Genomic DNA, 19420 nt, shown 5'->3' with positions numbered 1-19420 from the left:
TTTATTATTATCATTATATAATAACGTTTTGCAGACAGCGCCTTCTCCACATGTGTAGACCTGCAGGCTGCTGTAAGACCAAACACTACAAAGCATCTTCATTGGTCATGAATCCATAGTTAATGCAGACCGCCTGTGTGAGTGGGAGTGCCTTGCCATAAGTTTTGCCGTCACTTGATTGCTGTCGGTGTCGTGGAGGGAGGGGGGCTGTACCACCACAGTCTGCAGGCCATGTGGCCACTGATGCTGCTGCTGCTGCTGCTGCTGCAACACAAACCCTGCGCACACGCTGACAGTGGAGCAGAGAGAGAGAGGGAGGAGAGAGAAGAGAGAGGGGAGGACAGTGAGCAGGAAGGAGGCGGCGCTGCACGGACAACAGCGTCCCACTCCTAAAGCAAACATCTTTACATCTTCTCTCTCTCACACACACACACACTCACTCACACATACATACATACACATACACATACACACACACTTCTCATCGCTCCGACACTCACTTGATCGCAGCTTTGGTCGTTGACGACGCAAGGGGAAGCCGCGCGCACGTTGAAGGTGAGACTTAGAAACTGATCAGACAGCATTTAACACTGGCTGCTTTAGTGTCAACTACAGTGCAACGTTGTTGTTGTTTTTACGCACGGTTTGTTGAAAGCATGAAATTATCTAGAATTTAAACCTGCAGACAGTTTGTGTGTGATTGTCAACAAAGGATGAAGTTGTATTTAAATGAGTTTTGAATGCATGCGGGCTGAGCTACAATTAATCCATCAGCATTATGTCATAAACATATTGCTTAGTGAAGATTTGTCTCTAAAATGCCCCACTGAGTTCACACAACTTGATGCAAACACAGGCCTGTGACTGCCTTGTCCTCTACTTGTGTAGCTAGTAATTAGTTATTGTAAAGTTGTGCTTGAGGCCTCTGTTTGATTTTTAAAACTCACATGGTCACGTCAAATATAATTTCTGCAGCCTCCAGGCCTCCCAGGATGGACTCCATACCCGCGGGGCGAGACTCCAGCTCCTCGCCGAGCTCCAAACAGGAACTTTCCTACCCGAGCACCAACCTGAAGCCCAACCAGGTGGGAGAGACGGTGCTGTACGGAATACCTATCGTGTCTTTGGTGATAGATGGCCAGGAGAGACTTTGCCTTGCGCAGATATCCAACACCCTGTTGAAGAATTACAGCTACAACGAGATACACAACCGGCGCGTGGCGCTGGGCATCACCTGCGTCCAGTGCACTCCTGTCCAGCTGGAGATCCTGCGGAGAGCCGGGGCCATGCCGATCTCCTCCAGGCGCTGCGGGATGATCACTAAACGCGAGGCCGAAAGACTCTGTAAGTCGTTTCTAGGAGCTCATTCGCCCCCTAAACTTCCAGAAAATTTCGCCTTTGACGTGTCTCACGAGTGCGCCTGGGGGAGTCGAGGCAGCTTCATCCCGGCCAGGTACAACAGCTCCAGGGCCAAGTGCATCAAGTGCTCCTATTGCAACATGTATTTCTCTCCAAATAAATTCATATTTCACTCGCATCGCACTCCGGAGTCCAAGTACACGCAGCCGGATGCAGCGAATTTTAATTCTTGGAGGCGGCATCTGAAATTATCAGATAAAGGCTCCGCGACTGACATATTACACGCTTGGGAAGACGTGAAGGCCATGTTCAACGGGGGCAGTCGTAAGAGGACGCTGCCGGGCTGTGGGTCCGAGTCCAGCTCCTCGTTGAAATCGCATGGACCCAGCCGTCCCCGAGAAACACCCGAGATACCTGCAAAAATCCTCAGCTGCGAGGACAACCGCGGCGCCATGGCGAGTACGCGCAGCTACCCCGTCATCCCGGTGCCCAGTAAAAGCTTTGGGATGCTGCAGAAGATCCCACCGCCGCTCTTCCCACATCCGTACGGATTCCCAGCTTTCGGCCTGTGCCAGAAGAAAGAGGACAGTCTACTGGGAGAGCAGAGCAAGGCGGGCCTCCCGGGCGTCCTGTGGCCCAGCACCAAGGAGAGCACCTACCACTCCTTCCCCATGTTCTGGCCCGCGGCGGGCGCGCTGCCCATCGCTCCCTACCCGCAGACCCAGCACAAACCCGCACCAGAGCTGCTGTGCCCCCCCAGACAGACCGACATGGACATATCCGAGCACAGCGACCGGAGCACCAACACGTCCAAAGACAGCATGGTTGAAAACGACCGCTGCTCCAGCACGCAGTCCGCGCGTAATGAGGACGACAAATCCGGGGACGAGGCCAGGCCGCTGGAGGGGATGACGCCGGTGCCGCGGAAAATCAGCTACGTCTCCGCGTTCAGACCCGTTATTAAAGACGCGGACTGCATCGCCAAGCTGTACGGCAACAGGAGCGCGTACAACGGCTGTCGCACCGGCTATTTGTCGCCCGATTTTTTAAGCGAGAGCTCAAGCTACCGGTCCATGTCTCCCTGCGTGGACAGTGAGGGCGATCCGGACGTGGATGTGGAGACGAACAAAACACCGGACGAGGAGGAGGAGGAGGAGGAGGAGGACTCCCGGCCTCTGTCGTCGGTGTGTCCAGCTCGGACTCCTCCCGGCCTGGCGCACAGCGTTTCACCAACCGGTTCAGACTGTAAGGCCACGCAGGAGGGCAGCGTGGCTGACTCCCAGAAAATGAGCCTCCACGTGGCCCAGTCCTCTGACAGAGAACTGCACAGCAAGCAGATATCAGAGCCCCACATAGCCGCGTCCTTTACTGAAGTGAGTGACTTCTAGCTGAGAAACACTGGCGATCACACAAGCTGTAATATTTCACTAAAGTTTCCCTGCGAGTGGGTTTTGTTTTTTCTTGCACTGTGTGTGTGTGTTTTTAAGCAGATAAATCTTTGTGTCCTACTGCAGAAATTTGTCTTGAATGTCCAAACAGCATGTCCACAACATTTAGGAAAAAGAAAATGATACATCATTTCTTAAAAATAAAAATATACACACTTGGACTTAGAGTATATTTTTAATGACTAATTTTAGATTTTTAGGAAATTCATTATTATATAACAGAGCCTTTTGTAATGTTAAGAGCTGAAAGAAGTGGTGATTCTTTCTTCTTTAGGTTTACACACCGGAGAGGGGTGAGCTGCAACAAAGGAGCAGTCCCCATCAGTTCAGACCTGCGAATTACCAGACTGGAGTACTCACAACAAATGGTTAGACATTTTTTTCCTGCTTTTTCTTTTGTTAAAAACATTTAGCTGTTTAAAAAAAAATCGAAAAGCGGGGAAATCACATCGATTTATTTTCTCTTAAGATGAGAGTACGAGTAAAGAGGAGCCGTCTTCCACAGTGGAGGAGATCGAAACGAAATCTTTTAATGAACAAAGCAGCGAGGAGAACCAGCGAGAGCCAGACGAAGGTAAGTCACCCCGAGGTCAGCCAGGAGGGTTTCTCCCTGTTATTAAAATCTGTTTTAACAGAGAGGGACTTCCTCTCTTTTTTATTTTTATTTTTTTATTTATTTTTTTACCAGATAGGAATATAATTTATTTTCTGTGTATTCAGGCGAGGACGCGCCAGCCAGAGCTCTACCATCACAAAGAAACATAGAAACTCTGGCAAAAGGTAAGATGGTAGATGCAAAGATTTAAAAGGCTCTTCAATTATTATTATTATTTTTTTATTATTATTATTTTTATTAGGCTATTATTATTATTTTTCAAGTAGACTACCTGTATAAGAATTCACTTATTTCTATATGAATTATCCTATTTCACATAATAACAAAGGAAGGATAATAAGCCCACAGGGTTAAATCTTCTCATAATAATTGTACATATAAAATTAATTTCGGCAGCATCTCCTTGCTCATCTCCATCTCCATTCACTGTTAAGGCCTTGGGGCCAAACACTTGCAAAACAAACCCCTCTGTATTTCTGATCTGGACCCACCTTTAATTAAGAGTCACTTGGAAAAACGTCACAATTTCTTGTGGAATTTAAACTAAATGAGACTTTTTCCTCTTTATGTGTTTTTGCCCTGAGGCAGATGCTGAGGGATTTGTCCCAAAAAAACATGAGGGATTTTTTTTTAAACTGCAGGCCCAGGAAGACCTGCTCTGAATAGTCAGTGTAAATGCTGATGATGTCCCCGTCACTGTCATTAAAAATAGAAAAGCGTCCTAGAAGGAAGCTGATACAAAAGCCTTTTGTACCTTTCCTCCTCAAACCTCCTCTATTCTTGTCTGCTTTTTTAGAGGAACTACAGAAGCAGCTGTTAGAGCAAGTTGAGCTGAGGAAAAAGCTGGAACGAGAATTTCAGAACTTAAAAGGTAAGCTAAATTCTGCCACAGTGTTATTCCGACTGATTTGGCTTTTGTCACTGCACATAGCAGCAATTTCATAGAGAGAGACCCCAAAGTCTTTCTGGTGCATGTTAAAATGTTACTCTCCTGTCATGTCTGTGATGAAGGCCAAAAATGTGACCTTTGTCATGTCATGACCAAAACCCACCTCAGCGCCGGCATGCACCAGCTCTCTCTGCAGAGCTGAAATCTGTTAAAGGGCACCATTCTTCCAAAAATGCTAAGTGGTTCAGGGACACTCCCCTGGGAAAAATATGTGTTCAAAACCCCTTTTAACACTGACTTGAGAGGATTATGATTTCAACCTTATCCAAAAATACCCATGCATGCTTAGAAAGTGGTTCTCTTTCTGCGTGGAGCCAAGTGTAATAACAGATATACACAAATCAGTTGAGATATGTGCATATAAGACCATTTACAAATCTTTAACTGTTCTGACTATCAGTTTTGTTCAACTTAAACATCAGAGTTGATATTGAGGTGTTTTGAATGCCTCACAATGAAAACTGTGACGGACAATTTCCATCCGCAGTTCAGTCAAAACATCTGGATTTATAAGTGCTGCTGCACAGATGATGCTTCTTCACATGAAATTGAACCCATGTCCAGAAAAAGCAACTGAGTGCATCATGTGGTTCTCTAGATAAAGTACCACTCACTCTCCAACTGCTGCAGTTTTTGTTGTTGTTTTTTTTTGACAGTAATTCCTCCACAGACTCCAGTTTCTCCCCAAAATGCTTGAAAATGTCTCACCCTCTCAGAGATTCGCTTTGAGGGAAAATGGTGAATAGACACCAACGGCATTTACTGAAAAAGTTGTTGGCTGATGTTGCACTAATTGTCAGATCCCCAGAATGAGACCAATAATTTGACACAAACAAAGTTATTTAAAAGTATTCTGTTCAGACAGGTAGGGGTCACATTATTTAAGACCAGCTCCAGATCCGTCTTCATCAGGTCTGAGTCTAAATAAACATCATTTTCCTGCGGTTGGATTTGTCTGGAAAAATATTTCAAAACTGAACTGTTAGAACTGCAGGTTTTTAAAACTACATTTGTCTCTCATGCACGCTTGTGAAATGCTGGAGTAATACTTCAGGAAGATAAAGTCATTGTAATCTTTGCACATCATTGAGTGTGAAATGCAGATCAGCAAAAAGTGATTTAACACTCCAGACTCTTAAAGTCGAATTTAGGAGGTTTTGGATATCTGGATATGTGTTTTCTCTTTGGATTTATTGGAAGTATTTGGATACAGCTTTTGAGAGTTTGTAGGACACAAAGTATAATTCAGTGATAAAACAACAAAGGATCAAGTCAAATCTAATTGTCACCAAATAAGACTATATTGAAATAACTGACAAAAGCACATGAGGCAGCATCAACATAAATGTTAACACTGGGTTTTTCTTTGTGAATTTAGTTTGATTTAAAGTCAGTATCTTTTATCACACTTAGCTGCTATAGAAATAATTATTTAATCTATTCAGTTTTTCTGTAAAACCTCTTGAAGAAAAAAAATCAAAATCACCAAAATCTGATCTCCTCTTTGTGTGTTTGCACATCGCAGTGCTGCTCATGAGGCCTGGGGGTTTCTGGTTGGAGCCGGTGTTTGTTGCTTTAGCTTGAGAACAGCGCCCTGTAGAGGCGACCACTTCACTGCATTGTGTTATTATCAGCGCTTTGGACCTTCATCCTGTCACACTCATGTTTAATCCTCAGATTCATATGAATATTAATGACAAATGTCAAATATACAATCTCCTACACTCTCGGTGTTTTAGGGCGATGGTATGTTTTGTTGTTGTTGTGTATTTCTAATAGAGGCTCCAACTGAAATCTGTGCTTGCTGTTTGTTCTGCAGATAATTTTCAGGATCAAATGAAACGGGAGCTTTCCTACAGGGAGGAGATGGTCCAGCAGCTTCACATCGTCAGAGGTGAGACAAATAAAGCAAAGGGAGCGGATACAGAACATGGCTTCACTTTCCATCCTCATTTACAGATAGATTTTTTCTTACACCGTTTCAGTTGCCTTCGTGCAGAGAACCCATAAACTTGAGCTTGGTTTTTCTTACTTTTACCCATGATCAGTTTTGCCATTTCCTCATATTAATCATGCAGCCTAAAGAGATTGACAATGAAAAAAAAACAAGGTTTGCGCGCCCAGTGTGCGTCTCACACGCGCCTTTATGTCTTTCTTGCAAACACTTGTCTATGAATATTTTCATTCATCCAGATCATCGTTCTTTTCAGGGCAAATTGAATCGTAGGCCACTGGACTTGTATTTGCAAACACTTTATCATATTTTTGCACCCAGACCAAGGTCCACAGACACATGATTAGAGTAGGCTACATCCAGACTGCACGAGGTCGATCCAAACTTGTTCGTGGCCGTGAATCTGCTGATCCTATTGTGCTCATGTTAAACACACATGCGTATCGTGCAACTATGTTAAATTGTATTATGTAATGTTAAATAGGATTTACACTTACATGCACGTGCACTGTTGATGGGTTTATCTCCTTCCTCATAGAAGCTCACGACGCTTTGCACCATTTCTCCTGTAAGATGTTGACTCCTCGTCACTGCACCGGGTCCTGCTCCTTCAAATCTCCTCTTCTGCCACCTTGAACCGGATCACTCCACGTTTATATGACAGAGAAACACTGGACACATTCACATGCTTCTGTCAAACAGCAAACCATAGAAAACCTCCAGAGACACTCCGAGGAATCAAGTCGAAAGCAGACTAACTTGTAATTACTTGTAATATTGAAAAAGAAAAAAATGTGTATCTATAGGCTACACTCTCAGCATTTATGTAACCATCTTGCATATGGTGAAGTTTGTTTCCCCTGAAATGATACAATTGATGCTATTTATTATTTGTGGCAAAGTGCAATGACAATGTATGTACGTTATATTAGTTATAGGTTGTTATTTCGGTTTTTTGTTGTCAATAATAGCAGCTTTGACTAGCCAATTCATTGCTCCTTATCCTCACAGTATTGTGAATTAGCCTACTCTTGCTTTGTTCTTCTCTGCAGGCCATTAGCTTACTTTGGATGATATGCACTTTAAACGAGTGATGAGAAATTGTACATAAAAAAGCCTGTGTATTCAAATAGGCCCTCAAAAAATAATTTTTTGTTGCCGTCAACCCATATGCCTATTTGTTTTTTGAAGACTTAACAAAGTTAGTAGGCTAAATTAGTTCATCCGCGACCTTGTAAGTAGCGACATATTCTATTAAGAGTAGCTTATTTGTTCATGTATTTGTTTTCATCGCTAATGAATAAATCATTTTATTAAAAGAAATGTGGATTCTTGCCCTGAGCTGCCTCAACAGGCTCCAAACGATTTATTCACCAGACGACCAACAACATACCGTAGGCTATTACATCAATTCATCCAGTGGCAAAAGTCTATGAATTTATGAGTGTGGTCTTCACCTTTTGCGTGTTGGACTATATGGATTCGCACCAAGAGGAAGATGGTATCCATGCGAAAATAGACTTTCACTTTCATTGGCTGCACCACAGAAAATAAATAATTCAACTAATGATGGCAGAACCGGCAAACTTTTGTCATTTGTGCCTGATTAACCATTACATTTCTGCCAGACTAATCAACAGTGCTGAAAGAATAAGATCAAATAAAAGTAACACTACCAGAGTTTATGAGACTTCAAAATCCCACTGAAGTAGAAGTGTAAAATAGCCTACCACCGTCACTGTAACTATAGTCTATTCTGCATTAACAAGTGAACTGACATAACCCATTGTCATAGCCTACAGTGCATGAATAGATGGTTAATTAGATCAAGGTGTAATCAGCATTTAGCCACTGTTGCATCGAGGTGGAGCCGGATTAATTACTTTTTATGCTGTTCGTAGCTAGACTGCTATATAAATACAGGCCTATGGATAGGAGTGGCCCCCTGCCCACCCAAAAGGTCGTGCCACAGCAAATTTGAGAGGAAAGAAGACGGACAAAAGTTATGATAAGTTTTTGAGCTTCTCTGTAATCTTTGGTGTAGGCTATTTATTTGCTAATTTTTCACATTTTCTCACATTTTTAGAGACGTCTACGGGTTGAACTGCAACGACTCATATCTGGAATATGGAAATGGCTTTTTACTTGTTTTTTGTAAGGGGGTAAGAGCCAGGAAGGTTGCAAACAGGCCATGCTTTAGTTTAAAGGAACAGTATGTAAGAAATCAAAAGCAAATAGTCATAAAATCCTCCTAATAGGCCTATGTCTTGGAAAATAAGATTTGTGTTGTATTTTGACTCTTAGATTTGAAAAATTTGATAAACACCAAGAAGTAAAAAAGTAGCCACATACTTCTGGCATGAAGAGAACAAGGAGCTGCTCAATTCAAGAAGGAGCTACCAAAAGCAAATTAGCTACCATGTTTATTCTGTGTGTGTGTGTGTGTGTGTGTGTGTGTGTGTGTGTTTATCATTATTATTATTGTTGTTGTTGTTGTTTTTTACTGTTGGTTGTTATTTTATTGTAAAGCACTTTGGTCATTCTTTGGGCTGTTTTAAATGACTATACACATAAATCTTGATTGATTGATAACAGGCTAAATAGTGCTTCAGTAGCCTAATGTTGCCAGCAATTTCATTACACCACTGCTAATCAAATAATCAATTATTAGTTGCTGCTGCCTTAGATCATCTATTTTTTTTTGCATCTGTAGGCCTATCTATTTGTACGAGCCCAACAAAATCACTCAAACAAATGCAGTGGGATGTCAGTGGTGTGTACCATGAAGTTGGGACGTTCACCCTCCTCCAGTTGTTTATCTGTGGTGCAGCTGCAGCGCCCCCTGCTGCCTGGTGCCCGCAGGTGACGGCCTGTTATGACTCCTCTCGGTCCCTGGAGGACGGAGCTCTGCGCATGCGCAGCCAGTGAAACAAGATGGCGGAGAGTGCGGAACTGAAGGTAAAGCGAAGCCCTACATTAGCTTGACAAATAGACGTTTCACACAGCGAGATTTGAATTTAAAACCATAGCACCAATGGTAGTCGACACTAGAGACCCGACACGTGCTGTTATTAAAGCGTATAACAACAAAACAGCAAAGCAGACTAGGCCAGACAGGCTGTTAGCTGGCTGGCTAGCTCATTAGCATTAGCTTTGTTATTGTTGCCGACGCTGCGTTAGTCTGTCCCTGCTGAGCGGCTCACCTGCACATAAGGCCACATATCTCTTGTCAGGAGTGGACGGCCGCCACAGTCATGTCAGTGTTTTCTAACCCAGTGGTGCTGTAAGTGTTAACTCCCTGACAGTATCAGTAGTTGGCCCGGCGGAGCGCAGTGTCTGTTAAAAACGGGCTCTGTCTATTCCCTGGATGGCAAGCCCAGTTTTAGCTTCCACCAACGTTAGCGTTATTTCTGACCAGCTGTGACATTAATCCTACAGATATAGTCACTGTCCATAGCCAGGCTGAATAACATACTGGTCCATAATGGTGCTGACTGTCCAAACATATGGGTTACAGTAAACACTGTGAAATTATGAGTCTGAATCAGTCAGATGACACTAGCATCAGTCAGGCACTGTTAGCTCGTTCATGCTTTCTCCTTCACCTGCTACTATTTTGATGCTGCCATTTATTTATTATGATAGAAAACACTCTTTGTTGCACAGTAAAAAAAAAATGCATCAATATAAATCTACAATCTACATAATATGCACCACGTATACCTGGTAGTATGCAGCCAGATTTTAAGCGTCACCAGGATGTTTATGTTCGTTCAAAAATTAACCTCTTGGACGTTCAGTGATAACTAATAAAGAAATACCCTTGATTTATAAAACGAGTGTGGTTGTTGCTAACATTGCAGCTTTAAACACACTGTGTTTGAATGAAGGGGAAGAGATTATTATCATTTCCAAGGTGTACTTGAATATGTGTTTACTTGTGTAATATAATATTAATTTTACATTAATCAGAGTTGCAGTGTTTCTCAATTTCACTGTGACAATGTGATCACTGTAGGATGCATGTATGTTTGTTGTGAATAAGTCAAACTCTGTTATCAGATTTTATATAGATGATCTTTACAAGATCATCTTACACACTTAATAACACACATGATTCAAGAAAAAGTCTCTTCTGTAGTAGAAATCATTGTTTTGCATAGATACTCATGTGATAGTGTGTCCCTACTGGTGTTTTTACTCGTAAGCATGTGGTTGGGCTTTGTAAATCGAGGCTTTTAAACCTAGATTGCGTTTAAGAAAAGTGTGGTTTCTGCGTTTCCAGTGGGCTGTCTATGAGTGGTTGTGTTTGTTAAATACATTGTATGATGAAGTTCATAATGTTGGTCTTTTCTAGAGTTGTAGTGGGACAAAGGTCAGAGAATTTGAAGTAATATTCCTCCTCCAAGCATACGTCAAAAATGATAACGTAATTGTTTGGACAATTTGCAAGATAGTGAAAGATATGAATGACTTACATCAGTTTTTCTTTTCTCATTTCACATCATTTAAGACTTAAATAGTCAGATGTTGCATTAGAGTAGGAAAATGTGTTTTCCAGGGTGTAATAGACCATTTTCCCACTCTTCATTTCTCACCAGCAAATGGTAATGAGCCTTCGAGTTTCGGAGCTCCAGGTGTTGTTGGGGTATGCGGGGCGGAATAAGCACGGACGCAAACATGAACTTTTGACCAAAGCCCTCCACCTACTCAAGGCCGGTTGCAGTCCTGCAGTGCAGATGAAGATCAAAGAGCTCTACAGACGGCGCTTCCCAACCAAAATGGTTTCGCCAGTGGACTTGGCTCTACCTGGCGTTCATTCTGCCTCCAGCCTGCCCGCTGGTCTTGCCCAGCTGGGATTCGACAGCCACGGTTCCCCTTCGCCTCTGCTGCCTGTTTCTTTACTTGGGCCAAAGCACGAGTTGAGTCTGCCTCACCTCCCCACCGGCCTGCACCCCGTACACCCCGATGTCAAGCTCCAGAGACTGCCGTTCTACGATGTGCTGGATGAGCTCATTAAGCCAACCAGCCTGGGTGAGTCCACGTCCTCAGCTCTGTGTCTTGTGATGAAGCTTCTTCCTCCTGTTTTGTTGCCACAGTACAGCAGCCAGCGGGGATTTAAAATAATCTAAATCCAAGCTCGTGTGCTTAGTGACAAGCGACAATAACTTGTAGATGTTCAATATGAGACAACACTAGTGATGATGAGTACTTTAGGTTTGCTTTCTGAATGTCATGGCCTGTCTCTGATTTCTTTTCGTAGCTTCAGACAACAGTCAGCGGTTCCAGGAGGCATGTTATGCCTTCGCATTAACACCACAGCAAGTTCAACAGATCAGCAGCTCCATGTAAGTGGGAAAGCTCTCAGGTGTAAACCGTTTTCACCTGTCAAAGGAGATGAAGAAAGGACAGAGTGAAAACAGTGCAACTACCTGACTCTTCTACAATCAAATACTAAGTAGTTATTAAATGGTGTGTGAGCTGCTCTGACCACTCTGATCTGACTTCTCTTTTTTATTCTTTAGGGACATATCTGGGAACAAATGTGACTTTACTGTTCAAGTCCAGTTAAGGTATGTCTAACAAACATAGTTTTCTTGTGAGCACAAACTTTCCTTTGTAATTGGAAGTTAAGTGAATAGTGATTGGGTGTTTAGTCGCTTATAGTTTTGAATCAACCAGAAATTGTTCACTTGTAGATGCTTTGATTTCATTCTTTCTTTAGTTGTAAGACATATCTGAACATTGTAGAAATGTTGCTTTGTTCTAGTCTGGCTTTCACATTAAGACTTAAAAATCAAGATTTGCCATGAGAAGAGGTTCTGAGCTGTGGACTGAGGGATGTGGGGGGCTCTTGTCTCCTGCTTAAAGTTTTAAATCACTTTGAACTTGAGCCATTTTCAAATATAAACAATATGAAGATACAAGATATATTTGGATGTTGACACATAAGTAAACGGGACAATATCCATGAACATCAGTGATTCAATTCCAGGGGACTAGTTGTTTGATAGATTACAAGCAAGCAAGTGCAAGTTATGTCCGTTACCTCAGGTCAAACCTTACATTGAACAAGACACACTTTGTTGGCTTTATTTTTAAATGAGAAAGAATACCTTTAATGACTTAAAAACTGACATTTTTCTAAGTTGCAGAATTAAATATTCACTGTTTGGATGAATGCCATCCTTTAAGAAGTGCTCTCCTATATCATAGATGGAGATGGCTGTACTTGACACAACTGAAATGGTAAAATAAGCAAGCAAGCCAACCTTTTTGTGAAAGTGGCAACAGAAACAAATTACTTTGACATTAGTCTCTCAACTTTTTAACTTATCACCTTATGTAATCTATGTTCTTCATTTTCAGATTTTGTTTATCAGAGACAAGCTGTCCCCAGGAGGATCATTTCCCCCCTAATCTGTGTGTGAAGGTGAATGGAAAACCGTGTAATCTCCCGGTGAGTCTGGACAGCCTGTTTATAATCTGACTTGTCATATTTTGAGTGTATCGCACCACCAGTTACTGACAGTCACATTCACTGATGTCTGATGTTTTGTCTGCAGGGATATCTTCCTCCTACCAAAAACGGAGTTGAACCAAAAAGGCCCAGCCGTCCCATTAACATAACATCTCTTGTGCGACTGTCCACCACTGTCCCCAACACAATTGTGGTGTCATGGACTTCGGAAATTGGGAGGGTAAGAATATTTAAATCGATCAACACAGGCAAAGTTTTATGAAACAGTTTTCATTGCATGAACAGAGGTCTTCTTCTTTTTTTTGTTCACTGTTTTTATTTCTTTTGTCAGAGTTTTTCCATGGCTGTTTATTTAGTAAGACAGCAGTCGTCTGCAGTGTTGTTGCAAAGACTACGGGCCAAAGGAATTAGGAACCCCGATCACTCAAGAGCCCTGAGTAAGTCATGACTTGATTATATAATAATGATATATATATAATATAAGAACATGGAAATTGCAACTGCATGTTTGAGTGATTAGTGGGAAATGGAAAAGACCATTACAACAAGTAACTGAGTTCATATATCATAACTTCTGATATTTGTACCCTTTAACACACAAAGCTCCCAGGAAATATTAAATCCTTTTGAAAAAGATTTTTTTTTTGTCAAATGAACACAATCATGTAGGTGTTATATTTCTCCTCTATCATGTTTTTGTATGTGGGGTTGTTAAGTTGTAACTGTTTTTAAATCAAATGGCCTTTATTGTTTTATTCAGTGTTTCTGTTTTGCTCATTCTTTTTCACAGTCAAAGAAAAGCTGACCGCTGATCCAGAGAGTGAGATTGCCACCACCAGTCTAAGAGTCTCTCTCCTTTGTCCCGTAAGTATTTCTAGTCTCCACTATACTGCTCAATAGAAAAGCCTTGTAAAGCAAATTCTGTTTTGTGAAAAGAGACAAAACGATGAAAATAAAAAGAATTGAAGAGTTACACAGTGGTGTTTTATGCAGTATGAGAAGTGATGCATTTTGTGTGTCCTTTGTGTTTTGTTTTAAAGCTGGGGAAGATGAGGCTGACAATCCCTTGCAGAGCGCTCACATGCTCACACCTTCAGTGCTTTGATGCTACACTTTATATCCAAATGAATGAGAAGAAACCGACCTGGGTGTGCCCAGTCTGTGACAAGAAGGCGCCGTATGAGCACCTCATTATTGATGGGTGAGCACAACATTGCATCTACTTAACTGGACCGTTCCACTTTGATGAATTGTCTTGTAATGAATGAAACAAACTGCATATACAGTTGTATGTACTGCTTGATCTTTCGCTGAAAACTGTAATTAGTGTATTGTTTGTTGTATCCATCTGTGTGGTCAGAGCCTAACATAATGTTAGACCAACACTGAACTACACAACCTTCATTAGTTTCACTGAGCCCCCATGCTGGCACAGCTGGGGAGGTAACCACAGTGATCCAGCCAAAAGACACAAGGTCGTTGGCTAAAAAGTTCAACCTCATTCATATTTTTCATGCAGTGTTATTCGATATCACACATTTGCTGGTGGATATAATTTGAACAGGGTCACTTTGCAGTTAGCTTGGAGAATAAAATAATTGCTGCTGTAAAATCTCCCTAGAGCCGCAGAATCCTAAATTCTATATAAAGCACTGTCAAGTCTCATGAGTATTCAAACACGTGGATCTACTAATTTAAACATACTTGAATTTTTATGTCTCATGGTCAGCCAATGTAATGTGCCCCAACTAACAGAGTCCCTCACATTTTTTAAGACGGTGCTGTGTCCAGTCTGACTGCCTCGGCATAAACTGCAGCCTGAAAAAGTTCCAAGTAGTGAAGTATTAAATTTAGTTTTCACAAATGTCATGCTCTTTTTCACAGGTTGTTCATGGAAATCTTGAATAGCTGTTCTGACTGTGATGAAATCCAGTTCAAAGAAGATGGGTCATGGGCGCCTATGAGATCAAAGAAAGAGGTGCAGGAGGTGTCTGCCTCGTACAATGGCGTAGACAGCGGTATGTAGCACGCAGCTTTCAGATCATTCAAGTGCACGTTTGATTGCAGGCAGTGTGTAACTTCACTGTTTCTTTTTAGATTCATCTCGGAAAGACTCGCATGATCAGAAACGATCTCATGACAACAGCAAGCAGGTTGATGTGATTGACCTGACACTGGACAGCTCTTCAGAGGACGAACTAGACGATGAGCCACCTCCGAAAAGGCCCTGTCCCTCACTGTCACCCGTCTCTCCACCTCCAACCAAGGGGTGAGTCTCCAAACAGCTACAGGGAAGGGAAGTGTGACCTTATACAGTGTAGCTAATCACTCTCTTGCTTGGTCTTCCTTGAATAATGAGTGATGACAGCAGAATTAGGAATATATTTAACTTATTTTATTATTGCTTATTGTGTTAAACAATTTTGACACTTCAAAGTACAGATTATTTCATTTAATAATCAGAGCATTTACAGTATTTATTCAAAAACAGCAAGGTGAAGCATATAGGCAACGGTTCTCTCTCAGGTTCAGTGACAGTTGGCTGGCGTGTGTGTGTGTTTGCCCGCCTACATGTTTTAATACTGCTACTAACAGTAATAATAATAAATTATTACATTAATGGAAAAACAAGCCTTATCTCATCCTGACATCACCAAGATCATTACCTGTCATCACAGTCCTAACAGTCGGTGAGATAATCTGGGTTGTGTTACCTTTGTCTCTAACCTGATGTGCCTTGTTTTCTGTCAGAGTACTGAACCTACACAACCAGACCTCACCTGTGGCCAGAGCTCCCAGCATGCCCCCTATGGAAACCAGCTACATTCCTCCTCCTCCGCCTCTTATCCAGGACTACCGCCACTATTATCACACAGCTAGTGACCTGCCAGGTAGACCTGTCATCTGACATACAGTCGTCTGTTTAGTAGCTGCAATTACCACATGGTCATATTATTTCAAACAGAAAATCTTGATCACAGTAAATATTCTCTCTGTCCATGCTGGCTGAGATGTAATTACCTCTCTTGGTGCAACTACATCACTTATCTGTGCAAATAAAACGTCTGAGATCACTGAATCACTTCACAGCCAGTATGGCAGAGGAGAGGGAATGATCATGATAATCATTCTCTCACTGTACGTAGTTTTTATTGAGACAGATTTGATTTTTTTTTTTAAATGCATCATTTGTTGCTTTTTCAAATACCTATAACTACAATGTGATTGATGTGTATTCTGAATCAGGTCTTCTTCTCTCTTGCAGATCTAAACTTCTTCTCCTTCCTCCAAGGCGACAATCAGGTACAGTTTATGTGAGAGCTGAGCGATATTCAGAAATTGTCTGACCTAAAGTTCTTAACAAATAGTTTCTTCTCCATTCACAGAGCTTTATAGAGCTGGTTTACTTTGATTTATATACAGATACAGTAGACTTCAGATTCATTAACAAATATTTGAGATTTATAAATTATGTAAAAGGATTTCTAAGTAACCTTGTCAAGCACATTGTCTCTGTTATCACTTCAACTTCAACTTTACTTACTTCATCTGTCATACAAAAAATGTAAGACAAAGTGCTTCACAGGTTAAAATCATCACACACCATCTGTATATTGATATTGTGATGTGATGTTATTTTCCAGCAAACCAAACCTTCATCGATGTGTGTGATAAATCAATATGCAGCACCAGTGTAGATAGCTTTATGTTGGAATGTATTGATTTAGGAGATTAATATTTAATTCCTATTGGTATTTAAAGCACAATAAGATGTCAGGCTGTCAGGAGTCCTTGCTGGCGGGGTTCAAATCTGGTCCAGGCTCATCGCTGCCGTTGTCATGTCATTCACTCTATCCTCACTGACTCAAATTAAAAAAGAAAAATAACAAAGGATGGTCTGAAGTACACACATTTTTATTAAATGATTTATTTGAGCAGATGAATGAAGCAGAGGACAGTGTCAATGGGCAGCAACATATACTCCTATACTGTTTAAGCTTGCTTGTTGAGTTGTTGAACAGTCATGTTTTCTGTTCTGTTAGCATTACAACATGGTGATGGCTGCCGCAGCAGCTGCATCGGCGTCCGCCTCAGAGGACCACGACGTGCTCCTCAACCGTTTCCTACCCTACGGCTCCTCTCAGATGCTACGGGAGCAGCCGGGCACCCCCGGGAGCAGCACGCTAGCAGCCACCAACGGAGGCAGCAACAGTGGCAGCACCAGTAGTTTGGTGTCTTCCAGCAGTCTGCGAGACCGTGACAAAGACAGAGAGCGGGACAGAGACAGGGACAGCCACAGCATCTCAGGATTGTCAAGGTCCTCGGTAGAAGCGGCGGCGGCGGCAGCGGCCATTTATGGCTCAATATCTGACGTTATCTCTCTTGACTAGATCAACAAAGAACTGAAAGACAAGGGAGACCTCGAGAACAGGAGTTCTCTGTAAATAAGGAAGAGGAAGATGAAAGAATACAGTCCTATGTACAGAGAGGAAAATCTATTTTCAATTTTACTTATCATATGTATATAAACTTAGGACGCTTCTGGTCCGGTGAGTTACTTCAGTTGATATTTTTCTGTGAATACTGAAGACTTTTTCACACCTCTTCATGTGGTCCTTTGATTATATTGTACCTTTTGTACCTGGTTTTTACAGTTTTGTTTCGATATTCCATGTCAATGGCATTATTTCAGTATGTTACGTGCACAGAACCCAAGGAGCTGACACCTTATGGAACATGATATTTAGAATATAAAGAAAATGGGCATTGTTATAGATGTACAAAAGGCAAGTCACAGAAAAACAGGAAAATGTGTAACACTTTCTTTATTTTCTAAATGGCATCATTTCTGTCAAAAGTGTTTTGACAGCAGAAAGATCTGGCCGTTTTTGCCATCACTGTAGATTTTTCTGTACGACATTCATGCTGTGGTCATATTATTTTTAAGGAATTATTTATGATGTAAGTTATGTTGGATGTATGCTGTTTTTTTTAAGGAAGCATTCCCTATGCCTCTAGAAACTGTTGCCACTAGAATTGCAAAAGCAAACGCTACATCCCTCTGTTGTCAAAAATCTGCACTCTCCTCCCTCTCCTTTCACTCAATTGAGATATGAACATTGAAGGTACAGTCACAGAGTTCAGACTGTATTCAAATATAAATTAGGAGTCACTCAGTTTTGTATGATCAGACATTTTCATTGTGAATGAATGGAACCAGTCCAACAAGTGGCTTTCCTCCTATTATGTGATATAATTTGACCTCTATACACAACTAAGATTTGCAAAATATCATGTACTTTCTTTTAAGGAACAGCTATTTAAATTTGCATATTAGACTTATTAGAATATGCACAGAAGACTACAGTGAAGTGGCCGGGCAACGTCAACAAATTTCTGCTCCACTTTGAAGACAAGGCTAGTTTCTGGTCCACTTGAAGTATTTATTTAATTGAAAGGATTAAAAAGTGTTCAGTGAGTGCAAGTGGTTCAATGACATTTCATGGTATCTTTGTGTTGATATGATTTTTAGCACTTGCATTTTTACATAAAGGTTGCGTGGAGCAGTGAAGCGTTCACAGTTGCAGTAAAAACGTCAAGAGTAGTTTTCAGCTTTGCATGTCTTTGCGAAATTACCTGGAAGCTCACCTGTTCGAGTGCTATGCTGGTTCTTAGTGAGTCCATGGGAAGCATAGCCCTTTATTTTGTTGTTTAGTGTATTTACAACAGCCTTTAAGATAACTGTGATAGCTTAGTCTTTGAGTGTATCACAACATGCATTTTGGCCCAGAAGTTAAAACTATTGAAGTTATTATAGACGCCTCCCCTCCCTTTATTTTTCTTGACTTGTGCTTACAATTAGGATTATTTATTATCATATATATTTCCAGCATTTGTTTGATTCGTGGATATGCATTGCTGTCATTGTATGTGATATTTCTTTTGTAATTATATAATTAATGCTATTTAAAGATGTCATTGTTGCTTGACATGCATTGTAACATTTTTTTGTTTCTCTGTCCGTTTTACTATCAGATGATGTCAATAACTCAGTAGAGGCTTTGATCATTTTGAACCGCTACAAGGTCTACTGTGCTGTTTGATATTTGTAAGAATTAAACAGATATTAAGAAAGTGCATCGTTGTAGTTGGTCTAGGGGCCAATTTATTTTAATTCTGGTTGTTTGACAAGAAATACGAGCTTAACATGTAAATTAGGTGGGATAGTATAATAGTAGATAGTAAAGCAGCTTAAAAATTATATTAGATGTATTGACTGCTATTATTCCCAGCTGTTGACCACATGTTGGACGATCAATTGTGACATGGTGGCTCAGCCGGTGTTGGATTCAGTCCTGAGATTGGCAAAATATAAAAGGAGCTTTACATGTCCTCCCTCTGGAATAAAAGTTAGTAATTAGTCAATTAATAAATCAATTTCCCAATTTTCTCTTTAAAATATGGGGATTACCTGAATTTTGGAACAGCATCTGTAAACACATTTAAAAGGGGCTTTTAGCAGGAGCTCTTGTGAATACACATGAATGGAATAGCAAAGAGTATACTTTCCAGATTAATTTAGTGATTTAATTTTAAAATTGAATTACCGGTA

The 19420-nt window shown here is 41.2% G+C and overlaps 2 protein-coding genes across 3 annotated transcripts; both read left to right on the top strand.

The window, feature by feature from the left end:
* The first annotated feature begins 322 nt into the window (after positions 1-322).
* Positions 323-7649, top strand: skor1b (SKI family transcriptional corepressor 1b). Of its 2 annotated transcripts, none has more exons than XM_085779015.1 (8): positions 323-555; positions 976-2732; positions 3082-3175; positions 3277-3381; positions 3528-3587; positions 4220-4294; positions 6192-6266; positions 6865-7649. In XM_085779015.1, exons 2-8 carry the CDS (start codon positions 993-995, stop codon positions 6960-6962), a joined length of 2247 nt encoding a protein of 748 aa, XP_085635141.1. In that variant the 5' UTR covers positions 323-555; positions 976-992; the 3' UTR covers positions 6963-7649. The 2 variants fall into 2 exon arrangements, with proteins under 2 accessions (XP_085635141.1, XP_085635142.1); XM_085779016.1 differs by having other exon boundaries at positions 6868-7099.
* Positions 7650-9249: 1600 nt separating this feature from the next.
* On the top strand, positions 9250-18945 carry pias1b (protein inhibitor of activated STAT, 1b). The gene is made up of 14 exons (XM_085779017.1): positions 9250-9284; positions 10928-11360; positions 11590-11674; positions 11852-11899; positions 12696-12786; positions 12893-13027; positions 13139-13244; positions 13598-13671; positions 13848-14008; positions 14692-14825; positions 14905-15076; positions 15559-15698; positions 16073-16110; positions 16851-18945. Exons 1-14 carry the CDS (start codon positions 9261-9263, stop codon positions 17196-17198), a joined length of 1989 nt encoding a protein of 662 aa, XP_085635143.1. The 5' UTR covers positions 9250-9260; the 3' UTR covers positions 17199-18945.
* The last annotated feature ends 475 nt before the right edge of the window (positions 18946-19420 follow it).

The sequence above is a fragment of the Trachurus japonicus genome, chromosome 6 (genome assembly GCF_045865225.1).
Source record: "Trachurus japonicus isolate A0001 chromosome 6, Traja_1.0".
NCBI classification, from domain to species: domain Eukaryota; kingdom Metazoa; phylum Chordata; class Actinopteri; order Carangiformes; family Carangidae; genus Trachurus; species Trachurus japonicus.
Note: the sequence above shows the minus strand (reverse complement) of the source record. Positions and strands in the feature narration are given on the sequence as shown.

Excerpts from the sequence above, each read along its gene's own strand:
- pias1b (XM_085779017.1), top strand. The coding sequence starts at position 9,261 with ATGGCGGAGAGTGCGGAACTGAAG. Across the intron at positions 13,028-13,138 it reads GGACTTCGGAAATTGGGAGG|AGTTTTTCCATGGCTGTTTA; the intron begins GTAAGAATATTT and ends TTCTTTTGTCAG. Across the intron at positions 14,826-14,904 it reads GTACAATGGCGTAGACAGCG|ATTCATCTCGGAAAGACTCG; the intron begins GTATGTAGCACG and ends GTTTCTTTTTAG.
- skor1b (XM_085779015.1), top strand. The coding sequence starts at position 993 with ATGGACTCCATACCCGCGGGGCGAGACTCCAGCTCCTCGCCGAGCTCC. Across the intron at positions 3,176-3,276 it reads TGGAGTACTCACAACAAATG|ATGAGAGTACGAGTAAAGAG; the intron begins GTTAGACATTTT and ends TTTTCTCTTAAG. Across the intron at positions 3,382-3,527 it reads CCAGCGAGAGCCAGACGAAG|GCGAGGACGCGCCAGCCAGA; the intron begins GTAAGTCACCCC and ends CTGTGTATTCAG.